Here is a 21,548-nt window from a genome sequence, read left to right as displayed (position 1 = left end):
TATTAGCAAAGATCATGCTTTTCCAGTGAGAACTATTATGTCGGGGGAACCAGTTGGCCCCAGTTGAAGAGGAAAAGCTCTACTTTATATAAGAATTAGGAAAACATCATTTTACAAAACCTAATGAAATGTATGAGTCCAGGCAAGAATTATCATTTGGTGCTAAAACCATTCAGTAAATGGTCTGTATGCCAAAGTTACACCTCACAGATCACCTTTTGGTCTCAAGGGGGAAAACGGAACTGGACAGGGAAGGGTTCGGGCTGCCATAACCCTCATCCAGGGGTCAATCTGAGCTTCACTAATAGTGGGTCCCTGGAAGGTGAAGCAAGCGCCCAGCATCAACTCTGGGGTATTCTAGCCCAAAATGATGCACCTGAATTCACTGAGCCCCTAAGACACAGGAAATAAAGGAGATGAAGAAAGCGAGCTCGGCACCACCCTAAGGAAGCAGCCCCACACATCTAGAAGGTGACCGCTTCTATGGGCAACTGGCCTATTCCTTTAGAGAGAGACTGCCAGGTTGTGAGATGAAAAGAAAGTCACAACCAGATGCAGTGCGTGGTCCTTGATTAGATATTGATTTCAACAAACTGGCTTCAAAGGACATTTGAAGGCCAGTAATGGAAATCTGAATATGGACAAGGAACTAAAGGAAATAAAGTTTACTGAAATAACGGCTGTAAATTGTTCATTGAAAAAAGCAGATTACAAAACAGTACTATATCATTTTGGTGTTAAAGAAAAAAGTATGCGTACATATACATGCACAGAAAAAGACCTACAAGGATAACAGTGGTAATCTCTGGAGAAAGGAAAGAGAAAGGGTGTGTGTATGTTTTGCTTGCCTTTATCTTCTAATTTTTGTAATGCACAAGTGGTGTTTCTATAATACATCTCTTGAAAAAATAAAAGTAGTTAAATAAGGCTTTATATTTCATCACTGCTAATCTACAGAAGACCATCTAAGAAATGATGCATGACCTTCCTAAAATATGCTAAGTGATCTGTCCACCGAGAGCACGCAGGATTCTTGGGATGTTCTTCAATTTGGAGCTTTGTTACTTGGATGATTCTCTGACAAATCAAAGATTTTCTTCCCCAGATGACGGCAATGCTGTAGGAAAAAACTAATACCAGTTAAGGTCTCAGAGGGATGAGGTGATAGCTTGAGATACGAAACGAAAGTCAGTTTTTAGAAGGGGTACCTAAATGGCTCCTCAAGCACGCTTCACCTCCATTTCCCTGTGTGAAAAAACGTTACCAGCAAAGTTCAAAAAAATCTTTAGGAGAAAAGGGAGACCAGCAGAACTGAACACAGCACTCAAGTCCCAGGGAGAAAGCCCTGGACTAGGCGTACCTGATGGCAGAATCACCCTCTGACAATAAAGACACATTCACACCCATTTACAAACTCACTTAGCAGGATTTCTTTTCTCTTTAATCATCACTCTCAAACTGAGAAGATATACTAGAGGCTCTGAAAGGGTGACTTCTGCAGGTTTCTATGTTGCAGCATCATACAAAGATCTGTACGAACAAAACTGTGCTGTACAATCATGTGCTGAGTTAACAAGTCTTGGAAAGTGTCTACAATGCATGTGAAGGTGACACGAGCAGAGAAGACAGAAATGACAGACTCGGCCCATCTTCCCGGAGCCTGCAGTCCAATGGGGCAGGCAGGTGGAAAACAAAGACATGCGAACACACAGGCACCCGAACACTCCAAGTGTCACGAGGGAAAAGAGCGGCGTGCCCTGCGATCAGAACAGGGGCATCTAATTTACAGGAGGAAGTGACATTTCAGTTGTGACTGCAGAGTGAGCAGGTGCTGGCCAGGCAGAGGGCAGACGAGCATTCCAAGCAGGGAGACCGTGTGCAAAGGTGCTGAAGCAGAAAGCAGCAAGGGACAGTCACGAAGGGGACAAAGGGAAAGACTGACCTAAAGTGAGATTGCAGAAATCAGCAGGGGCCGTGCTGTCGCTGTGTTACTCAGGATTTGGGATTTTACTAGAAGTGTGATGGAAGGCGGTTGGCCATCTGAAGTAGGGGAGTGATCAGATCTGTTACATGGAAATCGGCTGGAGGCTCAAGAATGGATGGGGGGCGGGGTGGGGACAGGTCAGGCAGGTAGTGCAGACGAGATACAGAGGTGGGTTAGACTAGGCTGCAAGGTTCCAAACTACAGCCTGAAGGCCGAATGCAGCCCAAAGCCTGTTTGTGTAAGTAAAGCTTTACTGGAACACAGCCCCACCTACTCATTTACGTCTGGTCTACAGCTGCCTTCACTACCACAGCAGAACTGAGCGGCTGTGACAGAGACCATTTGGCCTGCAAAGCCTAAAATATCTACTATGTGGCCCTTTACAGAAGGCCTGCTGACCGATGGGCTAGCGGATGGCAGTGGAGAGAGAAACAGGTTCACCATACGAAGCAGATCGTATTTATTTGTGGATTCCATATCTGCGAATTCACCACCTTGCTAAAATTTATTTGTAACTTCAAAACCAATCCTCAGCAAGTGCTTTCACAGTCATCCCTGGGCACGCGCACGCTGCCAGGAAAAACCTGGGCTGCATGAAGCCTGATGCCTGTGTTCCCAGTTGAGGTCAAAAGAGGTCAGGCTCTGCCTTCTTGCTTCAGCTCTTATACTATAAGCAAGCCTACTTTCCGTGGTCTATTTAGCACCACGTTTTTCACATTTTTTGGTACTTTTTTGCTGCGGATTTTTAAATGACCCCCAAGCATAGTGATGAAGGACTGTCTAGTGTTCCTAAGTGCAAGGAAGCTGTGACGTGTCTCATAGAAAAATGCATGTTAGGTAAGCTTCACTCGGGCATGAGTTACAGTGCTGTGGGCTGTGATTCAATGCCAATCAATCAACGATATATATTAAATAAGGTGTCTTTAAACAAAAACACACATGAAGCAAGGTTATGTACTGATCAGTTGATGAAAATATGAGCAGAGGCTCGCAGGAAACTAATCCTAGGAGTGGTGGTCCATCATCCCCTAATCCAGCCTCTGCGGTGACTTTATAGAACATAACTATAGCGAAAAACAAGAATGGCTATATTTGGGAAGCAAAAATCAATAAAATTCGGTGATGGATTAAATATGAAGTGAAACGAAGTCGAGGATGACACTCAGGTTTCTGATGTGAACGACTGGGTGGAAGGAGATGCCATTTATGGAAATAAAGGTTTCTGGGAGAAGCACATATTTCAGGTGGTTGACCAAGAATTTTTTCTTCGTACACGTTAAGTTTGAGATGCCTGCGAGACATCCAAATAGAGATGTCGTGTAGATTGTTGGCTTTCTGACTTCGGAGCTCAGGAAAGAAGTCTAGGTAAAGGCACAGCTTTGGGAGTCACTGACATACAGAGACGATGGTGTTTGAAAGCCCTTGGGAATGGTATGTGCCCCCACCCGAGCCCCGGGCAGGAGGGACTCTGTGCCTTCCTGAATCTACAGGCAGGTGAATTTCAATCTTTATCTAGGTGGTTTGATTTGTTTAATATAAAAGCACTTAGGGGAGGAAACTAATCCAGTGGTCTATAACTAGAACTAGATAAATGTTCATACCCCTTGACCCAGCAATGCTTCTTTGAAGAACCGATCCTAAAATTCAGACACCCCTTAATGTTACACTGAACGACACTGAGAAATGATTCATGATAGAAAAACCAGAAACAACCTGACATTTGGGGAATGCTACACTAATAAAACCACCGATATTCTCCGCTGCGATTTCTTCAACAGATTCTAAGCTTAGAAATTTCAACCCCTCCAGAGGTTTAATAAATATCCACTTCTGTTTCCTTCAAGCTTTCTTAAAAAACGGATTTTTTTAATCCATTGATAAATTTACCTTTATCCATTAAAATGCAGGCTGCTTCCGGGGAGGGGTGAACATCTGTTTTGCTCACTGCTGCACCTCTGGCACCTAGAACAGTCCCTGGCATACTTAATGTGCTCGGCAGACTTTTGTTGAATGTAACATTTCAATCACATAGAATTTATCTTGGTATAATGTTGTGAGGTGATAATACCCGTTGCGATTTTTCAAATTGCTATCACGTGGTCCCATTCCCATTTGTTAAATCAGGTTTCCTTGCCCCACCGCTTCGTGGAGCCTTCTTCATCATCTATTAAATGCTCACAGACGACAGGATCTTAACACTGGCACACCTACTCTGCCCACTGATGGGTCTGTCAAGTTTCGTGCCAAATCTGAACCTTTATGGTTTGGTTTAACACATGGCAGAACTGGCCCTTCTGCTGCTCTTATCTTTCAGACCTGACAGTTCTACGCCAGCCACCTTATCTTTCAAGAAGACCAACAGAAATCAGTTTCTCAAATTTTAAAACATTTATTCAGATTCTGATTGAAACAAAGAACATTTTACATTGGGAGCAGAACCAGCGTATTTACCAATTTCACTCTCTTATCAAGGAAGGGATTGGGAAGACTTTCCGCTTTGCAGCTAGAGCCTGGTGGGCAGGGGTGGGAGCTCTGGATCCAGGCTGCCGGGGGCGGGCAACCTCAGCTCAGCGGCCTGTGAGCGGCCTAACCTTCCAGTGCCTCCTCAACGTTAACACAGCTGGGCAGAACCTACCCTGCAGCATTACCACAGGATTCAATGAATTAATATAACTGAAACCTTAGAACAGAACTGGCAATACCAAGGGCTTGATAAGTATTAGCTGTTACCACCTTTTCATAACTTTTTTTCTTAGAGGTCTCAGGAAGATTATTCTCAGATTTCTGGTTTAGCTGCTCAAATGGGTTCATGGTGTGGCTGCCCCTTACTATATACCCTCCTACATGCCAGCTCCCGGACTAAGTGCTTTACACTCACCATCTCGTTTGTCCCTAATGGATGGAGAGGAGGCAGATGGGACAGCAGAGCGGGGGTGAGCGTGGGGTGGGAGGATGTGTGTCTGCAACATCAACGCTCCAGCACCGCCAGCCCCCCGCCGTGGCTGCCCTGCTCCGGGAAGGATCCCGGATCCTTCCTACTCGAGTTAATCGTGGCTCTCCGTGCCGCATGTTGCACCGACCACTCCAACTGCCCCGTGTGGAGCTGGAGGGCCGGCAGGCCGGTCAAGACAAGAGCACGCTCTGGCGTCAGGAGGGCTCAAGGCCTAGCTTATGAAACTTTGGACAGGTTCTTTAATATCTCTAAGCCTCGATTTCCTCTTCCGTAAATGGAGACAATCACAGAGCTCTTTATGTTGATTAATAATAATATATTATTACTGTGAGAATGATATCTGCCCATTCTACTCTGAGGCCCCAGCGCCAAACCGGATGAACTACAGACTGGCAGGCTCTGGAGAGAGAACAAGAGAAAGTAGCCCCTGCATGGACGGGCCCTGGAGGAGATGGGGCCTCGTCTCTCCCGGAGCTGAGGCAGAAAGGCTGGAGGCTGGAGGCCATCTCAGCCACCAAAAGCAGTACAGCAAATAATACCCTGGCCAGGTCTCCGACTCCCACATGCCCAGGGAAAGTTTTCATCAAAGCAACTACCATCTGATTTTAAATATACACTGATTTCTCATTCTGAATGCATTCCTCTAAAATAGGGGCTCTCGATTAGAAATGCAAATTCTCAAGCCCCACCCCAGACCTAATGAAACAGAAACTCTGAGCGTGGCGCCCAGCGATTTGTTTTAACAAGCCCTCCTGGTGACTGACGGTTTCCAAAGCTGGAGAAGCACTTCTCCAAAACAGCTCCCTACACAAATACTCCCCAAAGTGAGCCCCAGTGTACCTGCACTTGGACCCTGACACCTACGAGTATAACAAGGCAGAGACACAGCCAAGATACACAAAGTCAAACGATCAGCAGGCAGGTAAGAAGCCTGGCTCGTTGTGGGTAGGTGAGTGGGGAATAATAAGTAGGTGGAAGCAGAGAGGTGAGATGATGTCAAGGGAGGACAGAAGTAGGAGAGGCAGTGAATGTCAAATGGCTGAAACACACAAAACGGAAGAGCTGCTGGACTGACTAGGCTCTCTGTCAAGTTTCACTGTGGGAACAACATACTGGTTCCCGAGCTTTCCTTAGGCAGCAACGGGAAATGGGCACTTTCATCAACCACGCTTTATGGAGCAACTGTGAGCGCAACATCAAGGCCGAGGAGGGAAAGAAAGGAGCAGAGCATCCAGTGAAGCAATCACCAGCCATGACTTGTATCAACAGGAAACATTTTGAGTTGCCTTTGTTGCCCAAGTTTGTATAGCAAGAAGTCCCCTTATCAGCACTGCCCTGAGAACAGGGCAACAGGGTCTCCAGCCCTGAACCCCATACTTTCAAGACCCCAGCCACACCCCTCCCCAAGGGGAGAGGTGTCCCCAGGTTCACCAGCTGGGCCCCTGTCCTTTTCTGGACCATGTTCCGGATCCCTGGGACCCTGGTAATCCCCGTCCAAGAGGCCTCGCACCCACCTGTAGGCCTTCCCCAGGCAGGGCCTGTGGGGTGCACACAGGGGCCGAGCAGGTGGCCAGGAGGCACCCCTAGGTCCGCGGGGAGGTGGAGGTGGTCGTAGGTTGGACACACAAACCAGGAACCAGTGGGCTGCAGGCTGCCCTGCACCGTCACCCTGGGATTCAGCAATGTCAAGTCAAGCCATCCCTTTGTGTGAAAGTCTGTGTGTTCAAATACTATGAAGGGTTACTCACTGGGATGGAAGAGCTTCCAAGGGAGGTGGGAGGCGCAAGACGGAAGGGACCCCAACAGGATCCTCTGTGGGGTCAGAATGGCATGCCTGACAACAGGGATGGGGTTCAAGTTTTGGTCACATCAAAGAGAAAGAATGACTCGAAGCTCTACCTTGGGAAATTAGCATTTTTAAAAAATTAGTTAATTTTTATTTTTGGCCGTGCAGCGCAGCTTGTGGGATCTTAGTTTTCCAAACAGGGATCGAACCTGGTCCCTCTGCAGTGAAAGCGTGGAGTCTTAACCCCAGGACCGCCAGGGAAGTCCCAGCATCTTTTTTTTTTTAAAGCCACTTAATGACTGAAAAGTGCTCTGAGGTTCTGTGAAACTCATCACAATTGTACCGATTTCTCTTCTGTGATTTTTTTGTTGCTGTTGTTAATAAGTAGTTTGTGGTGACAAGCTGCGAACGTTCTCAGGGAAACATAAGGAACAGCTTCCTAACAGAAGACTCTTTAAAAACCAGAGCTGACGGCATGTGGCCTTGCTTTGCTCGGGACAGTGGGAAATAGCCCCCAGGGATGGGCTTGGGGAGGTACCGTGGGCGGCAGGGCACCCAGGAGGACCAGGCCCAGGACCTCCCCCAGGTCTGGGAGAAGGTTCGCGGCTGTGACAGCCTCGTGGGAAGCACACCATGGAGCTCCCGCCGGCAGTGCGGCCCAGTGAAGTCTCACTCAGTGCTCACTGTCCTGGAGTTTCTGCGCCCACGGCCGGAGTGACTCTCAAGGCAATGTTGAGGCAGCCTCTTCAGTGCTCTGGGCCTCAGTTTCCTCAAGTGTCAAAGGTTGATACGAGTGTGTGAAGACTGACCCAGTAAGATCCTGAGATACTGTGATCCCAGGGTAGAATGTAAGAGAGCCTACCAAAAGAAGAGAGTCTAGAAAAACAGAATCGGTCGTCCTTTGGTATCTGAGGAGTGCTGGTTCCAGGACCGCTGTGGATACCAAGTGCCTAGTACGCTAAAGCCCTTTACATAAGACGGTGCAGTATTTGCACATAACCTACACGCATCTGCTTGTTTACTGTAAATCATCTCTAGATTACTTGTAATATCTAATACGATGTAAATGCTATGTAGATAGCTGACGGGTGCACAGCAAATTCAAGCTTTGCTTTCTGGAACTTTCTGGACTGTTTTCCCAAATATGTTCAATCTATGGTTGGTTGAATCCATGGATGTGCAAGCTGTGGATATAGCGGGCAGACTCTAAGTATCATGGTACTGCTAACACCAGCAAGCTTGCCTGCTCCTAGATCACGGCCATGAGGGGTGGGGAGGAAACTGGAAAGGAGCAAATATTTACTGAATGCCCGGATTAGGCATGCGGCTAAGTGCTCTGCCACGCTCTCTCGTGTGACCTCAGCAACAGCCCAGCTCCATCACCACGGGGAGCTCGCCCCCCCCCCCCGCCACCCCGCACCACGTGGCTCACCCTCTGCTGCCTCATCCCCTCTATTACATCCAGGCCAGGAAAAAAATTCCCTTGTTCAAGTATCATTTTGATTATATTGGTCCCCTTTTCCACACCACAAAATGTCTCTCGAATTAGAACCCGCTTTAAGCCTTTCAACAACTGATCCCAAATGCTTACCGTTCTCGGCTGCTGGTCTATTTTGCGCTTACCACTCCAGCCAAGCAAAAATGACCTTGCAAATGAATTCCATTATGCACTCTGCTTGTTCACCTGGTTACACCAGCACAAGCAAGAGCTCTGACTGTTTCTGCTGTCGCTCTGGATAGGAAAACCTCACTTATCCGACATCTTTGGAAATAGACCGATCCACAGAATTGATCTATATAAATTAATTTTCCCTCTTCCAGTAACTTAACCCTTTAAGAGGCCTTAAATCCTTTTTGGGGAGTAAGTCATGGTATAATTAAATGAAAGAGTTTCTTTATTTTAACCATTTTCTTATGGAAACATTTCTGTAATACATTAGAGAAACTCCCAGTCTCAGATAACAGAACATAATGAATATTGATTAATCTTTTCCTGATGGTGCAGGTCATCCTTAATGAATAACAGCGATCACAGCGTGCTGGAGCTTCAAATTTACCTGCCTCAGGGGTGTGCGCCCCCCGATCCCTGCCCCCATGACGAGTTCCCCTGAAATACACTTTCCTGCAGAAGCTCCTGCTATCAGCCTGGATTCTGGTTGAGTCGGGGCAGTGACACAGAACTCGGGAGGGTGTAACTTGCTGCCTTTCTGCACAATTCTAAGAACTTACACGCTGCTTTTTGTCAGAGCTCTGTAAATTCTTCACTGGGGAAAGAAGGTCAAACTTCCATAACAAGCCATGAACCAGAGTTTTCCAAATTGCCTTACCATGTGACTTTTAAAAGGATTCCAGACACACATATCATTAAAATTTGCTTCCTTAATGCCATGAAACTAGAAGTTCTATACAGAACTGGCAGGATGGATCACTTTTCTTATGATGAGCCTTTGGAAAATCATTTTATATTGTGCATAACCATTCTATAGGTTGAATCAAAAGGGTAATACTGATCTAGAGGAAAATGGTAAAAATATACGGGGAAAAAAACCTTATTTCATCAGAATGCAATCTGTAACTCTGTGAATCCAAAGTGTCATAACCCAATGTTATCGCAGGTTCTACAGTGATCTTTCACTGAGGGTGGACAGTACATCCTGGGGGAAATGCTCTTGTCCATTCATATATTAAACTGCATTCTTTCTGTGACAATGAAGGTTTTATAAAGTCTACAGCATTAGCACATGCAAGAGTCAATCGATCTTAATTCTACTTAAACACGGTGGCATTTAATTAATCAGAACCTACTAGAGCAAAATAAGTTAGGCAAGAATTGCTAAGACAGGCCACTTTCAAAAACACTACAAATCTCTTAAATGCCGTGTTTAGAAATAAGTGGCTGTAAAACCACAAAACTATTTTGCAGTTTTACAGGTTTGCTGCTAAGGAAACCATAAACAAGGCGAAAAGACAACCCTCAGAATGGGGGAAAATATTTGCAAATGAAGCAACTGACAAAGGATTACTCTCCAAAATTTACAAGCAGCTCACGCAGCTCAATATCAAAAAAACAAACAACCCGATCCAAAAATGGGCAGAAGACCTAAATAGACATTTCTCCAAAGAAGATATACAGATTGCCAACAAACACATGAAAAGATGCTCAACATCACTAATCATTAGAGAAATGCAAATCAAAACTACAATGAGGTATCATCTCACACCAGTCAGAATGGCCATCATCAAAAAATCTACAAACAACAAATGCTGGGGCTTCCCTGGTGGCGCAGTGGTTGAGAGTCCGCCTGCCGATGCAGGGGACACGGGTTCGTGCCCCGGTCCGGGGGGATCCCGCATGCCACGGAGCGGCTGGGCCCGTGAGCCATGGCCGCTGAGCCTGCGCATCCACAGCCTGTGCTCCGCAACGGGCGAGGCCACAGCAGTGAGAGGCCCGCGTATCAAAAAAAAAAAAACAAAAAAAAAACAAATGCTGGAGAGGGTGTGGAGAAAAGGGAACCCTCTTGCACTGTTGGTGGGAATGTAAATTGATATGGCCACTATGGAGAACAGTATGGAGGTTCCTTAAAAAACTAAAAATAGAACTACCATACAACCCAGCAATCCCACTACTGGGCATATACCCTGAGAAAACCATAATTCAAAAAGAGTTGTGTACCAAAATGTTCATTGCAGCACTATTTACAATAGCCAGGACGTGGAAGCAACCTAAGTGTCCATCGACAGATGAATGGATAAAGAAGATGTGACACATATGTACAATGGAATATTACTCAGCCATAAAAAGAAACGAAGTTGAACTATTTGTAGTGAGTTGGATGGACCTAGAGTCTGTCATACAGAGTGAAGTCAGAAAGAGAAAAACAAATACCGTATGCTAACACATGTATATGGAATCTAAAAAAAAAATGGTCATGAAGAACCTGTGGGCAAGACGGGAATAAAGACACAGACCTACTAGAGAATGGACTTGAGGATACGGGGAGGGGGAAGGGTAAGCTGGGACAAAGTGAGACAGTGGCATGGACATATATACACTACCAAATGTAAGGTAGATAGCCAGTGGGAAGCAGCAGCATAGCACAGGGAGATCAGCTCAGTGCTTTGTGACCACCTAGAGGGTAGGATAGGGAGGGAGGGAGACCAAAGAGGGAAGAGATATGGGGACATATGTATATGTATAACTGATTCACTTTGTTATAAAGCAGAAACTAACACACCATTGTAAAGCAATTATACTCCAATAAAGATGTTAAAAAAAAAGTTTGCTGCTTTTTTTTTTAATTGGCAACTATTTCACTAGCTTACTTTTTAATGGCAAAGTTACCCATCAGAAAATCACAAGTTGAATGGCTTTGCCCATCGTATCTTTTGCCTTTTCCATTGGCTCTAGACCAAAGATGGAGGCATACAGGTTGCAAGTCTGACTTGTAGCCACTCTCATGAACACCTCACTTACTCGTAGAGAACCTGGAAAAACAGGTATGGCTTTCGCTGACTCAGAACCTCTAAAGAATTTGACCAACTGTCCTTTCTAAACCTGGATGAATTACACCGAATATTACACCGAATCGTCAAGATTCTTCTGTGCACTCTCTCCTCTTCTTTTGAGAGTAGTTCAACTTTTTTTTTTTTTTTTAATGACTTATGTCAGCTGCATTGTTTCTCAGACTAAATTCTCCCAAGGTCCTTTCCTGCTCTGGGCTCCACGCTCCCAACAGGTGGAGCTAGGTTTTCTTTTTCCACAACTTCCTTCCCTGAGGGATGTGCTGAGTGACCACCCGATCTATATCCCCACCAATGAGTACCGCAAAACTACCTGGAATCAAGGATCCCAGCCAGGCAGCAAAGCCAGGAATTAATTCTCCAACAGCCACGTAAGATGAATGGGTCCACCGGCAGCGGAGCCGGTAACGCCAAATGCCAAAACCAGAAAGTCTCTGAGCAGCATGTGCAAATCAGAAGTGTAATGTGTTTACAAAGATGTAAGATGGAAGTAATGAAAGAGGAAGATGGACTCTTCTGCAAATGAGAGACGGTAATTTCCAGGGATATTTCTAAGGAAATTTGTAATAGCTATTTTCTATATTCAGAAATACTTTTTTGATTCCAAATAAAGAAAATATTTCAAGAGAAAATAGAGAAGTGGGGTCTTCCCTTTATAACTCAAGAAACATGAGCACGTAAGAATTAGGAACCGATGCGAGGGTGCGTGCACGCACACACACACATTAAAGGCATTCCATCTTGAGTCAGACCACGGTCCGGTGAGCTCATGTTTAGTTTTGACTTTCACTTCCCATGCACCCTGAACTCGAGGACAGGGACCCTGTATAAACGTTTGTGAAATGGATGTTTTAAAGACGTGCCCTGCCTGTAAAGTGGGTGTGACGGTGCCTATTTTGTGGCTGTTAGGAGGAGAAGCGAGTCAATGTGGGTAGAGCATATGCCACAAACTAAGTGGGGTCTAAGTCGCAATTACTGCCATGAACTTCAGGCACCTTGGTTTCTTTTAGAGGAAAAAAAAAGACCTTTCTATATTCCAGGTTTTCCATTTTCTTTCTCTACCTCCAATCCCTCCCCCACCCCCAATAGGGTATTGCCATACAAAATGGAACTATTATGAGTTTGGGCCTTTCAAGTTCACACTCCATCAGAGGTTATATGACATCTGCTGGCATTATTCTGAACCTCGCCTTTGACGGCAACCCGAAGAGCTTGAATTGTCATCGTAAGACCACCAGAAAGCATTGGCAAATGACATGTTCAGAGAACGATAAAAAATGTTCATGTCTCATACCCTCCTGATCGTCACTACTTTGTTCCATATACACCTCAAAGGCGGTTCCTTTAAGATTGGTCTCTACGGGAGGAAGGAAGAGAGAAATAAAGAAACATAAAAAGTAAAACACAGGGACTTCCCTGGTGGCGCAGTGGTTAAGAATCTGCCTGCCAATGCAGGGGACACGGGTTCGAGCCCTGGTCCGGGAAGATCCCACATGCCGCGGAGCAACTAAGCCTGTGCGCCACAACTACTGAGCCTGCGCTCTAGAGCCTACGAGCCACAACTACTGAACCCGCGGGCCACAACTACTGAATCTGTGCGCCACAATTACTGAGCCTGAGTTCTAGAGCCTGCGTGCCACAGCTACTGAAGCCGGCGCACCTAGAGCCCGCGCTCCGCAACAAAAGAAGCCTCCACAATGAGAAGCCCGCGCGCAGCAACGAAGAGTAGCCCCCACTCACCACAACTAGAGAAAGCCCGCGCGCAGCAATGAAGACCCAACGCAGGGAATAAATAAAATAAAATAATAATAAATAAATAAAAATAAAATAAAATACAAAGAATATGAGCATCTGCAACTTGCATAAAGCACCAAATTTTCTTCTGTAGGAAAATTATGTTTGGTGCACTGATCCAGAGCCTGGCTCATGGTGGGGCGGGTGCCTCCCGTCTGAGGAGCCCTTCGTAGGGAAGCCACCTCTGGGCGCTCCCTCTCCTGGCCTGCTGCCTGGGTTACGAATGGATCCTGATTAAGGGCAAAGATTATCTTTCATACTTTGGGATACTTTCCCAGAGGCACAGCTGCAGCCCCTGAAACTCTGTTCTAACGGCTTGTTGCCTCATTTTTAAAGTGGCATAGAATGTGCCACTAGAGAAGAGAAATCCTCCACCTGAAACCAGCAGAAGCTCAGTGGGAATAAAGAATCTAGAAAAGTCACAGAGGGGGTCGAAAAAGGCTCTTTCTTCTGTGGCCATAGGGGGTTTATTGTTGCTGGTGCCCAAACTGGAAAAGGAATAGCAGGAGATCAATAATTGGAATGTTGCTACTATTGGTTTTCTAAACTATTTGTGGGTTATTCTTTCCCTGGAGTCATCATGCCTGAAAGCAGCTCAAAAGCTAGAGGGATTTAACACGCACTGAGAAAATGCCTACTACAGCCAAGCGCTTTACCTGTACTCGCTTCTAATGGAGCCCTGGCACAATCGAACAAGGCTTTAAAAAACAAAGCTCAGAGAAGTTAAGTAACACGCCCCAAAGCCACATAGCTAGATTCAAACCCCAGGTTTCTCTGATTCAAGTATCGTACCGCACTGTCCAGGATCAGGGATAAAATTAATGAGCCTTGATTCACTCTTCAAATGTGGTAAGAATGAAAACAATATTTATACTTCCTCATTTTAAAAATATAAAACATAAACACAGGAAAAGATATTTTTGAACATGTGTCATCAAATTCTTTTAATGGAAGATGATTCAGAATCCACTTCTTGGTAGGTGTCTTCAGGCCCATCTGATGATAGACTTCAGGGCTACAGTTTTGGGAACTCTGACTGTATAAGCCAACACTAGTGGACATGGCACAGCCCAGGGACAGTGGAACACAATTAACGTGGGATTTAGGGTCCTCTAATTCAGAACCTATGGCACTATAGACCTTTGTGGTTGGCCTTTGCACTACATATTGGAAAAAGCCTTGCTAAGCAAGTTGATGGAGTAAACATAATTGCAAGGCGAATGTTTAACCTTCTAAAGAAAATAAACCTTTTTAAAGAAGTTTAACTTGATCAGTACCAAGCCACTGAAAACTAATGTGCTATTTATAAACCTATCCTTAAAAGCAAGCCACAGAAGACGGATTATACTTTCCTACCCGTTAATTTGTATTATCAAACATACCCTGTTTCCAACAGAGCATTTCTCTCTAAAAACCTGGCAGCTCAGAATGCTCCACTAATGCACTCAGGTCTTCACACCAAATCCCAGCTTGGGGCAACTGCACCCCATTTAAACAAATGAGTACACCCCTGAATTCCAGCTGAAATGCCTCACCTGTCATTATCCTTCTCCTGAGATCTCCATGTTCAATCTTTCAGTAGCTTAAAAACTATTAGAAATCACTCTTCTTGGAGAATTCCACAGGAAAAGCCCTGCTCCTTCAGGATACACACAAGGAGTCCATGTGCTCTGATGGGGATACGGTAAAAATCAGGTTCGCTAAATCAAGCAGACGTCACCAAGGAGGGAAAAAGGAGGTCACTGGAGTCTTAGAGGCACTCATAGCAGGACGGGAATGTGGGTTCCGCAATACAATGCCTGATTATAGAGGTCACCTGTCTGTTTTAGAGCATGACCAACAGTCTCTTTCAAAAAAGACCCAGACCTAAGCTTGTGCAGAGTGAAGCTGGGACTGCTTGAGGAGGGGTGAGAAGCCTAGAAGAATGACAAAGGTATGCAGAAACTGTCTCAGAATCAAAGGGCACAAAACACAGGAATAATTAAGAGAGCACACAGACAAGACTGAGGGAAACCCAGGGTGGACAGGGGGGACCAGGCAGGTCACCTGGGACACAGACGGCAGGCTTGCAAATTTAGAAAGTGAGCTCCTGAGACCTTTGAGATTGGTGATGATTCTTACACCCCAACATCTTACACACCCAGAGGTCTTTATCTGGTGTCATGCACTAGAAGAGCACTGTTGGAAAAACAGGAGTGCCAAGTCTTGGCCTCAGGGGTATGGCCTACATTCCATATGGATTTAGAATGCAAGGGAGGAGAACAGCACAGTTCCCAGGATGGCTTTCCACAAAGTTGACTAAATACATCCCAACCCACATACCCAGCCCCTTGTGAAAAGGGAAAGCAGCCCTTTACTATAGTTCTCAATTCAATGCCAAGTTCCTTCTCCAGTGCTCACCCGGAGTGTCCAGCAGAGGGAGTCTCAAAAGAGGTACTTAATAAAGAGAAAATTGTTTCATTTTAACACTCCACAGACAGTGGAAGCATTGACTGTAGCCCCCTCCCAGAGACACAGACAAACAATGAACGCCCAACTGGGTCCTCCTAGCGGGTTCACAGAGCCACCGGCTCGCTCTTTTCTGCGTGGTGGAGTGATCAGAAATTTCGTTTTGTTTTGTTGAATGGTTAAATGGACCTTGTGTTCTTCAGAATCAAAGAGGAAAGCCCCTGGAATAACATCTCTCTGTTGCCTTCTAAACAGGCCCCTTTGTTTCTAAGAGAGTCTGAAAAAAAAATATTTACAGTCCATAGGTTATTTACAGCCTCGTTACCCAGGACCTGACTGGTAACTTTATTCCACCCAGAAACCTAATTCATTTGGAGCCCTGGAACTAATAACAGATTTTCTTTTCAGATAAGTTTTTTTTTTAATCTGCCTTTATAACAGAGATAAAACTATTAATGCGTTCCCTGTCTCACTCGCCAGGACAGCTCTCCGGATTTACAGAGGATTAAAATCTCCTCGCCCCTCCTCTCTGTTCCCCCACAAACCCCTGCCCCTCTCATTTGCTATTTCATCCACAGAATATCTGAACAAAACCGAAAGAAAGCCGGATGGACTGACGCTAAAAGTATGTAAAGGCTGCTACTTCAGTGATTGCACGAGAAAACATTTTCACGATGAAAATGACTGAAAAAAATCAGGCACCCTTTGGTTCAAAATTCCTCCTACTACAAGCACACAAAAAACACACCGAAGTGTAAAAACTTAGTTGATTTCAGTTTGATTTCTGCCTGGAAGCTGACAGAACTGACTGAAGAGAAATGAAAGAGAGAGGGAGTGCAGGAGAAAATGTAGCGCTCGTGTCCTTCCGTTCCTTTCTTTCTTCCTAAAGACAGATCAGAAAAAGGACCCGACGCCAGGTGAAGGTGCGCGACGCAGGTTTACCCAGACCGATCGAGACGAACAGACGTCTTGGCTGCCTCCCCGACTTGAAAACCTAAACTACATTTTCCCCTTACACACGCTAATGCGGGGAGATTTTAGCCTACTGCATTGTTCTGCCTGGGTCTGAAATGGACTTTTCCTCTCGACTCCCTCTCATCACCTAGCCCCGTACATTCCGACCCGACAGCCCCCCAAAGATCAGAGGCTCGCGAAGAATAAAGGAGCGTGGGGTGGGAGTGGAGGGAAATGGGAAGGGAGCTGCGAGGACAGAGAGTGGAAAGCACATCCTCTTAAAGGTAATTTTCTTTGGGGGAGGGGGGAGGAGGAAAGCTACACCGTATCACCTTTATTTATTCCAAATAAATAAAGAGCACCGTCATGGGTCTGTCTTTTCCCCGGCGCCCCCTTCTAATTTCTTTTCTTCGGCCAGGAGCCCACCCTCGCACCCACCAACACCCGCCCCCCCCCCCCGCCTCTTTCTCCACCCTGGAAATAAGATCTGTTCGATTCCGGATCCCGGCCGTTCGCTGGGCGAGGGTGGGGGCGGCGTGGAGGGGGCGGGCAGCCGGTTCGAGCCCGGGGGTGGGGCGCGGAGGCCGGGCGCCCGGGGGCTGCGGGCCCGGGGGCTGCCCGGCTAGGGGCGGCGGGCAGAACAAAGCTGCGGGGGCCGCGGCGGCTAGGCGGCGCGGGGCGAGCGGGGTCGGCGGGCCGGCGCCGCTTACCTTCGTACACGGGGGCCATCGGGGCCGGGGTGTCCGCGATTCATGGCAACGGAGAAGGGAACGCGGCGCGCGAGCTCGGCCCCCCCAGCCTCAGTCGGAATCTGCCATCTTGAGCCTGTGTCTCCGCTCTCCGCGCAGCCGGGGCCGCCAGCGCCCGCATCACCGCCTCACTTGGCCGGCGCCGGGGGAGGGGGCCGGGCGCCGCCGCCGCCGCCGCCGCCGCCGCCGCGGCCCGGGCCCTGCGCGGGGCTCCGGGGCAGCCGGGCGGACGGGCGCAGCGGCCGAGGCCGAGGGCCGAGCGGCCGCGGCCCCCGAGCGGGTCCGCGGTGGGGCGGGAGCCGGGGCGGGCAGCGCGCGGCCAGTCCCCGGCCGGGGCTCAGCTCAGCATGGCTGTGTGTGGGGGCTTCGGCAAAAGTTGCACGGGAGGCGGAGGAGGGGCGGGAGGAGCCGGGGGAGGGGCGGGGGACGGGGGCGGGAGCGGCGGCCGAGCGCGAGCGAGCGAGCGAGCGAGCCCGGAGAGCGGATTCCGCGCGCAATCGAGCGCCGATGGCACGGATGCGAGGCGGGGAAGGCCGAGCCTAGGGCAGGAGCGGGCGAGGCCAGGGAGGCTCGGCGAGGCCAGGGAGGCTCGGCGCGGTCCGGTGTGCACACGCTTCAGCTCTGATTGGCAAAGGGGAGCCGGTCCGCAGGGGTAGCAGCCAGAACTTTGTGTGTGCGCGCGAGCTGGGCGGGAGGGGGAACAGACCAGAAGGGGAGCCCCGGCCGGCAGCGGCTCGCCCTTCTCGCACCTGGTTGGCGCTCCCTGAGATCGGTGTGCGATGAATGAATGGAGGAGTGGGCGCACGCCGTCCTCGGGGGGAGGATGAGTAAGCGGAGGAGCTTTTGAAATCCAAATGAGGTCAGAGATGCAGAAGCCATTCCGAGCACGCTTAAGAAATGCAGCCCCCGGGTGGTCGCTGGATTCCTGCGGGAATCAGGTTTCCGCCCGGTCCTCACGCCTACGGTGTCCTGAGGGCACCCCCGCGACCCCCATAACCTGGACGGGTGGTTCCCTCCACCTGCCTCAACGCTCTCTCCGAACGGGGCTTCAACTAAACACGCTCCAGACTCTCCCCAGCCCGAAGCCTCGCCAGTTCACTGCTGCAGCTTCTTCTTGGATTCTGTGATGGGATGCCCTGCCATCGCCCCCAACTGAAGAAGACTGGAGCCTCCTCTTAGTCAGTGACACATAGATTGATCATAAAAGATAGTCAGTGGATGGCAAGCAGCTTTTTTAAAAAATGAAGTGTACTAGAATAGAAAAGATTAGACCCATTGCCCTTAGTAAGAGTACCTGTTTATTTCATAAACCTTTTGTTTCAGTTATATATACTGAACAACTGTGCTGGACCAGGATACAAGTTGTATTTCCTGCTGTGGGTCATAGGTCAAAAGTTTGAAATCTGTATTTGGGGAATATAAAATAATGAACAAGCCCATTATCTTCCCACTACCTCTTATCCTTTCCAACCTCCATACCCTCTCACCCCCCCCCCCCAAAAAAAACCCCAAAGACAAGCCCTTTCACACACTTACCTAGTTTTGTTAGTAGCACATCATTCCCCCTTTGTCTCAGGATGACCTTTGACTCTGCCGTCTTCCTTGGCCCTATATTCAGTGCTACACTTTACACGGCTTCTCTTAGCCTAATGTCACTCACATTTGCAGAATCCTAGATTACCATTGCTCAAGGGGGGTCTCAGAGATCATGTGGGCCAGCCATGCCCTTTTAGAATTGAAAAGATGAGGCCCAGGGAAATGAAGTATATTGCCCAGTGTAAACACAGTATTAAATCTTAGAGTTCAGTATGGAGATTCCTTAAAAAAGTAAAAATAGAACTACCATATGATCCAGCAATCCCACTCCTGGGCATATATCTGGAGAAAACCATAGTCCAAAAAGATATATGCACCCCAGCGTTCATTGCAGCACTATTTACGATAGCCAAGACACAGAAGCAACCTAAATGTCCATTGACAGAGGAATGGATAAAGAAGATGCGGTACATGGAATATTACTCAGCCATAAAAAGGAACGAAATTGGGTCATTTGTAGAGATGTGGATGGACTTAGAGACTGTCATACAGACTGAAGTAAGAAAGAGGAAAAACAAATATCGTATATTAATGCATATACGCGGAATCTGAAAAAATTGGTATAGACAATCTTATTTACAAAGCAGAAATAGAGACACAGACGTAGAGAACAAACATATGGATACCAAGGGGGAAGGGGTGGGGTGGGATGAATTGGGAGATTGGGATTGACATATGTACACTATTGATACTATGTATAAAATAGAAAACGAATGAGAACCTACTGTATAGCACAGTAGGAACTCTACTCAGTGCTCTGCGGTGACCTAAATGGGAAGGAAATGAAAAACGAGGAGATATATGTATACGTACAGCTGATTCACTTTGCCGTACAGTAGAAACTAACACAACATTGTAAAGCAGCTATACTCCAATAAAATTTTTTTTTTAAAAGGGAGAAAACAAAAATCAATCAATCAGTCAATATTAGGGTTAAGCTCTTGGCTCCCACTCTGGTGTTCTTTGCTTCGTACCATTCATTCATTCCCTTTTTTCTATCCCCCTGCCATCCTTTACTGGTCCTCAGCCCAGTTCACCCTGAGCACTTCTACCTTCAAAACATACAGTTTTGACTATGCCAGGCTCCTGCTAACAACCTTCAAGGAGTCAACCTGTGCACATAGGGCTGAGTTTCCTAGCTCCTTGGCTCTGAATCAAGGCAGGCAGGCTCCGACTTACCTTTCTAAGCACATGAGTTCAGCAAGTCCCTGCCTCTCCAGCCAGACTGGTTTACTCGTGGTCCGCTCCCAACCTTGCCCAGCTGTGCCTTTGTGCCTTTGTCCAAGCTGCTGCTTTCCCACCGAGGATGCCTTCTCCATCTTCTCTCTTTAACCAGATTCCACCTGTGCCTGACTCATTTCCTCCACAAAATGGCCTGAGGCAGCATGAGATTAAGACAGACCTGATTCCGATCCCAGCTCTTCCACTTAGTAGCTGTGTGAACTTGATCAAATTATTTAACCTCTCTGATCTTCAGTTTCTGCATCTTGATTATAATGAGAATAGTAATAATAATAATATTCTTCCCTTGTACCTATAAGTCTCTATCATGACCTTTACCATACAGGTATAATCTCTCGTCCCCTTTCCAGCACTATCTAATAGAATTTTATGCAGTGCTGGGAATGTAACCATTTGTGGCTCTGGAGTGCATTAAATGTGGCTGGTATGACTGAGGAACTGAATTTTTCATTTTAATTGATTTTAATAGCCAACATATGGCTAGTGGCTACCATATTGGAGAATGCATCTCTAAACTGTTAAGCTCAGTGGGGGCAGAGACCATCTTGGTTGATGTTATACCTCCAGCAATGAGCACACTGCCTGACACATGGTAGGTACTGCAAAAATATTTGTTCGATGAATAATAGCTATCATTTATAGCATGCTCCCTTGTGTCAAGCACAGCACCAAGAGCTTGGTGTAACTTATTTCGTACAGTCCTCCCTACAGCCCCTGGGGTGGGATTAGATTAGAGAGAGAGTTTGTACAGAGGGCTGGCAGATAGTAGAGTTCCATGAAAGGTGGTTTTTATTGTCACGAAAACCTCCCTGTGACCAATCTAACTGATTTTTTATCTTCTCTTTCTCCTGCCCGTCACACACACTCTGTTGGACTCGGCAGTCTAGATGGCTGACTCTCCTTTTCTGTATTGGCACCCTGTCCCCACAACTGGGTTGGCAGCATCTTGGGGCAAGGTCCATGGCATACTTGTCTGGATGTCCCTCGGCTCGGGTCTTGCACTGATTCATGTGTAGTAGCTGCCTCTAACTTCGTCCCCGCTGCTGTGTAGCCATGAGTGATTCTAGGCAGTCTCACTCTCTGGAATACCTCCTCTGTCCTCCCAAAATGCATATGTTGAAACCCTAACCGCCGGTACCTCAGAATGTGACTGTATTTGGAGATGGGGCTCTTTAAAGAGGTAATTAGGTTAAAAGGAGGTCATTCAGGTGGGCGTTAATCCAATATAGCTGGGGTCCTTATAAAAAGAGAATTAAGGCAGAGAGACCAGAGGAAAGACCACATGAAGACACAGGGAGAAGAAGGCCCCCTGCAAGCCAAGCAAAGAGGACTTAGAAGAAACCAACCCTGTCTACGCTTTGATCTCAGAGACTCCAGAACTGTGACAAAATTAATTTTGGTTGTAAAGCCACACGGTTTGTGGTACGGCAGCCCAAGCAAACTAATATATCCCACTAGAAGGCAAATTAAAATGAAGAAAGATCATTTGTGTCAACTGAAAACATCTTGAGGGCTTCCCTG

General features: G+C 47.1%; 1 protein-coding gene across 4 annotated transcripts in view; it reads right to left on the bottom strand.

Moving 5' to 3' along the window:
* Positions 1 to 17,545, bottom strand: part of HIPK2 (homeodomain interacting protein kinase 2) — a 188,767-nt gene extending 171,222 nt beyond the window's left edge. For all 4 annotated transcript variants that reach the window (XM_032642286.1, XM_032642287.1, XM_032642289.1 and 1 more), the window contains exon 1: positions 17,151 to 17,545. In XM_032642286.1, coding sequence (XP_032498177.1) covers positions 17,151 to 17,169 — 19 coding nt within the window. In that variant the 5' untranslated portion in view covers positions 17,170 to 17,545. The remainder of the gene's footprint in view (positions 1 to 17,150) is intronic.
* Positions 17,546 to 21,548: the final 4,003 nt, after the last annotated feature.

This window comes from Phocoena sinus, chromosome 9, assembly GCF_008692025.1.
Source record: "Phocoena sinus isolate mPhoSin1 chromosome 9, mPhoSin1.pri, whole genome shotgun sequence".
Classification (NCBI taxonomy): domain Eukaryota; kingdom Metazoa; phylum Chordata; class Mammalia; order Artiodactyla; family Phocoenidae; genus Phocoena; species Phocoena sinus.
The sequence above is the reverse complement of the archived record's forward strand: the minus strand, read 5'-3'. Positions and strand labels throughout refer to the sequence as shown.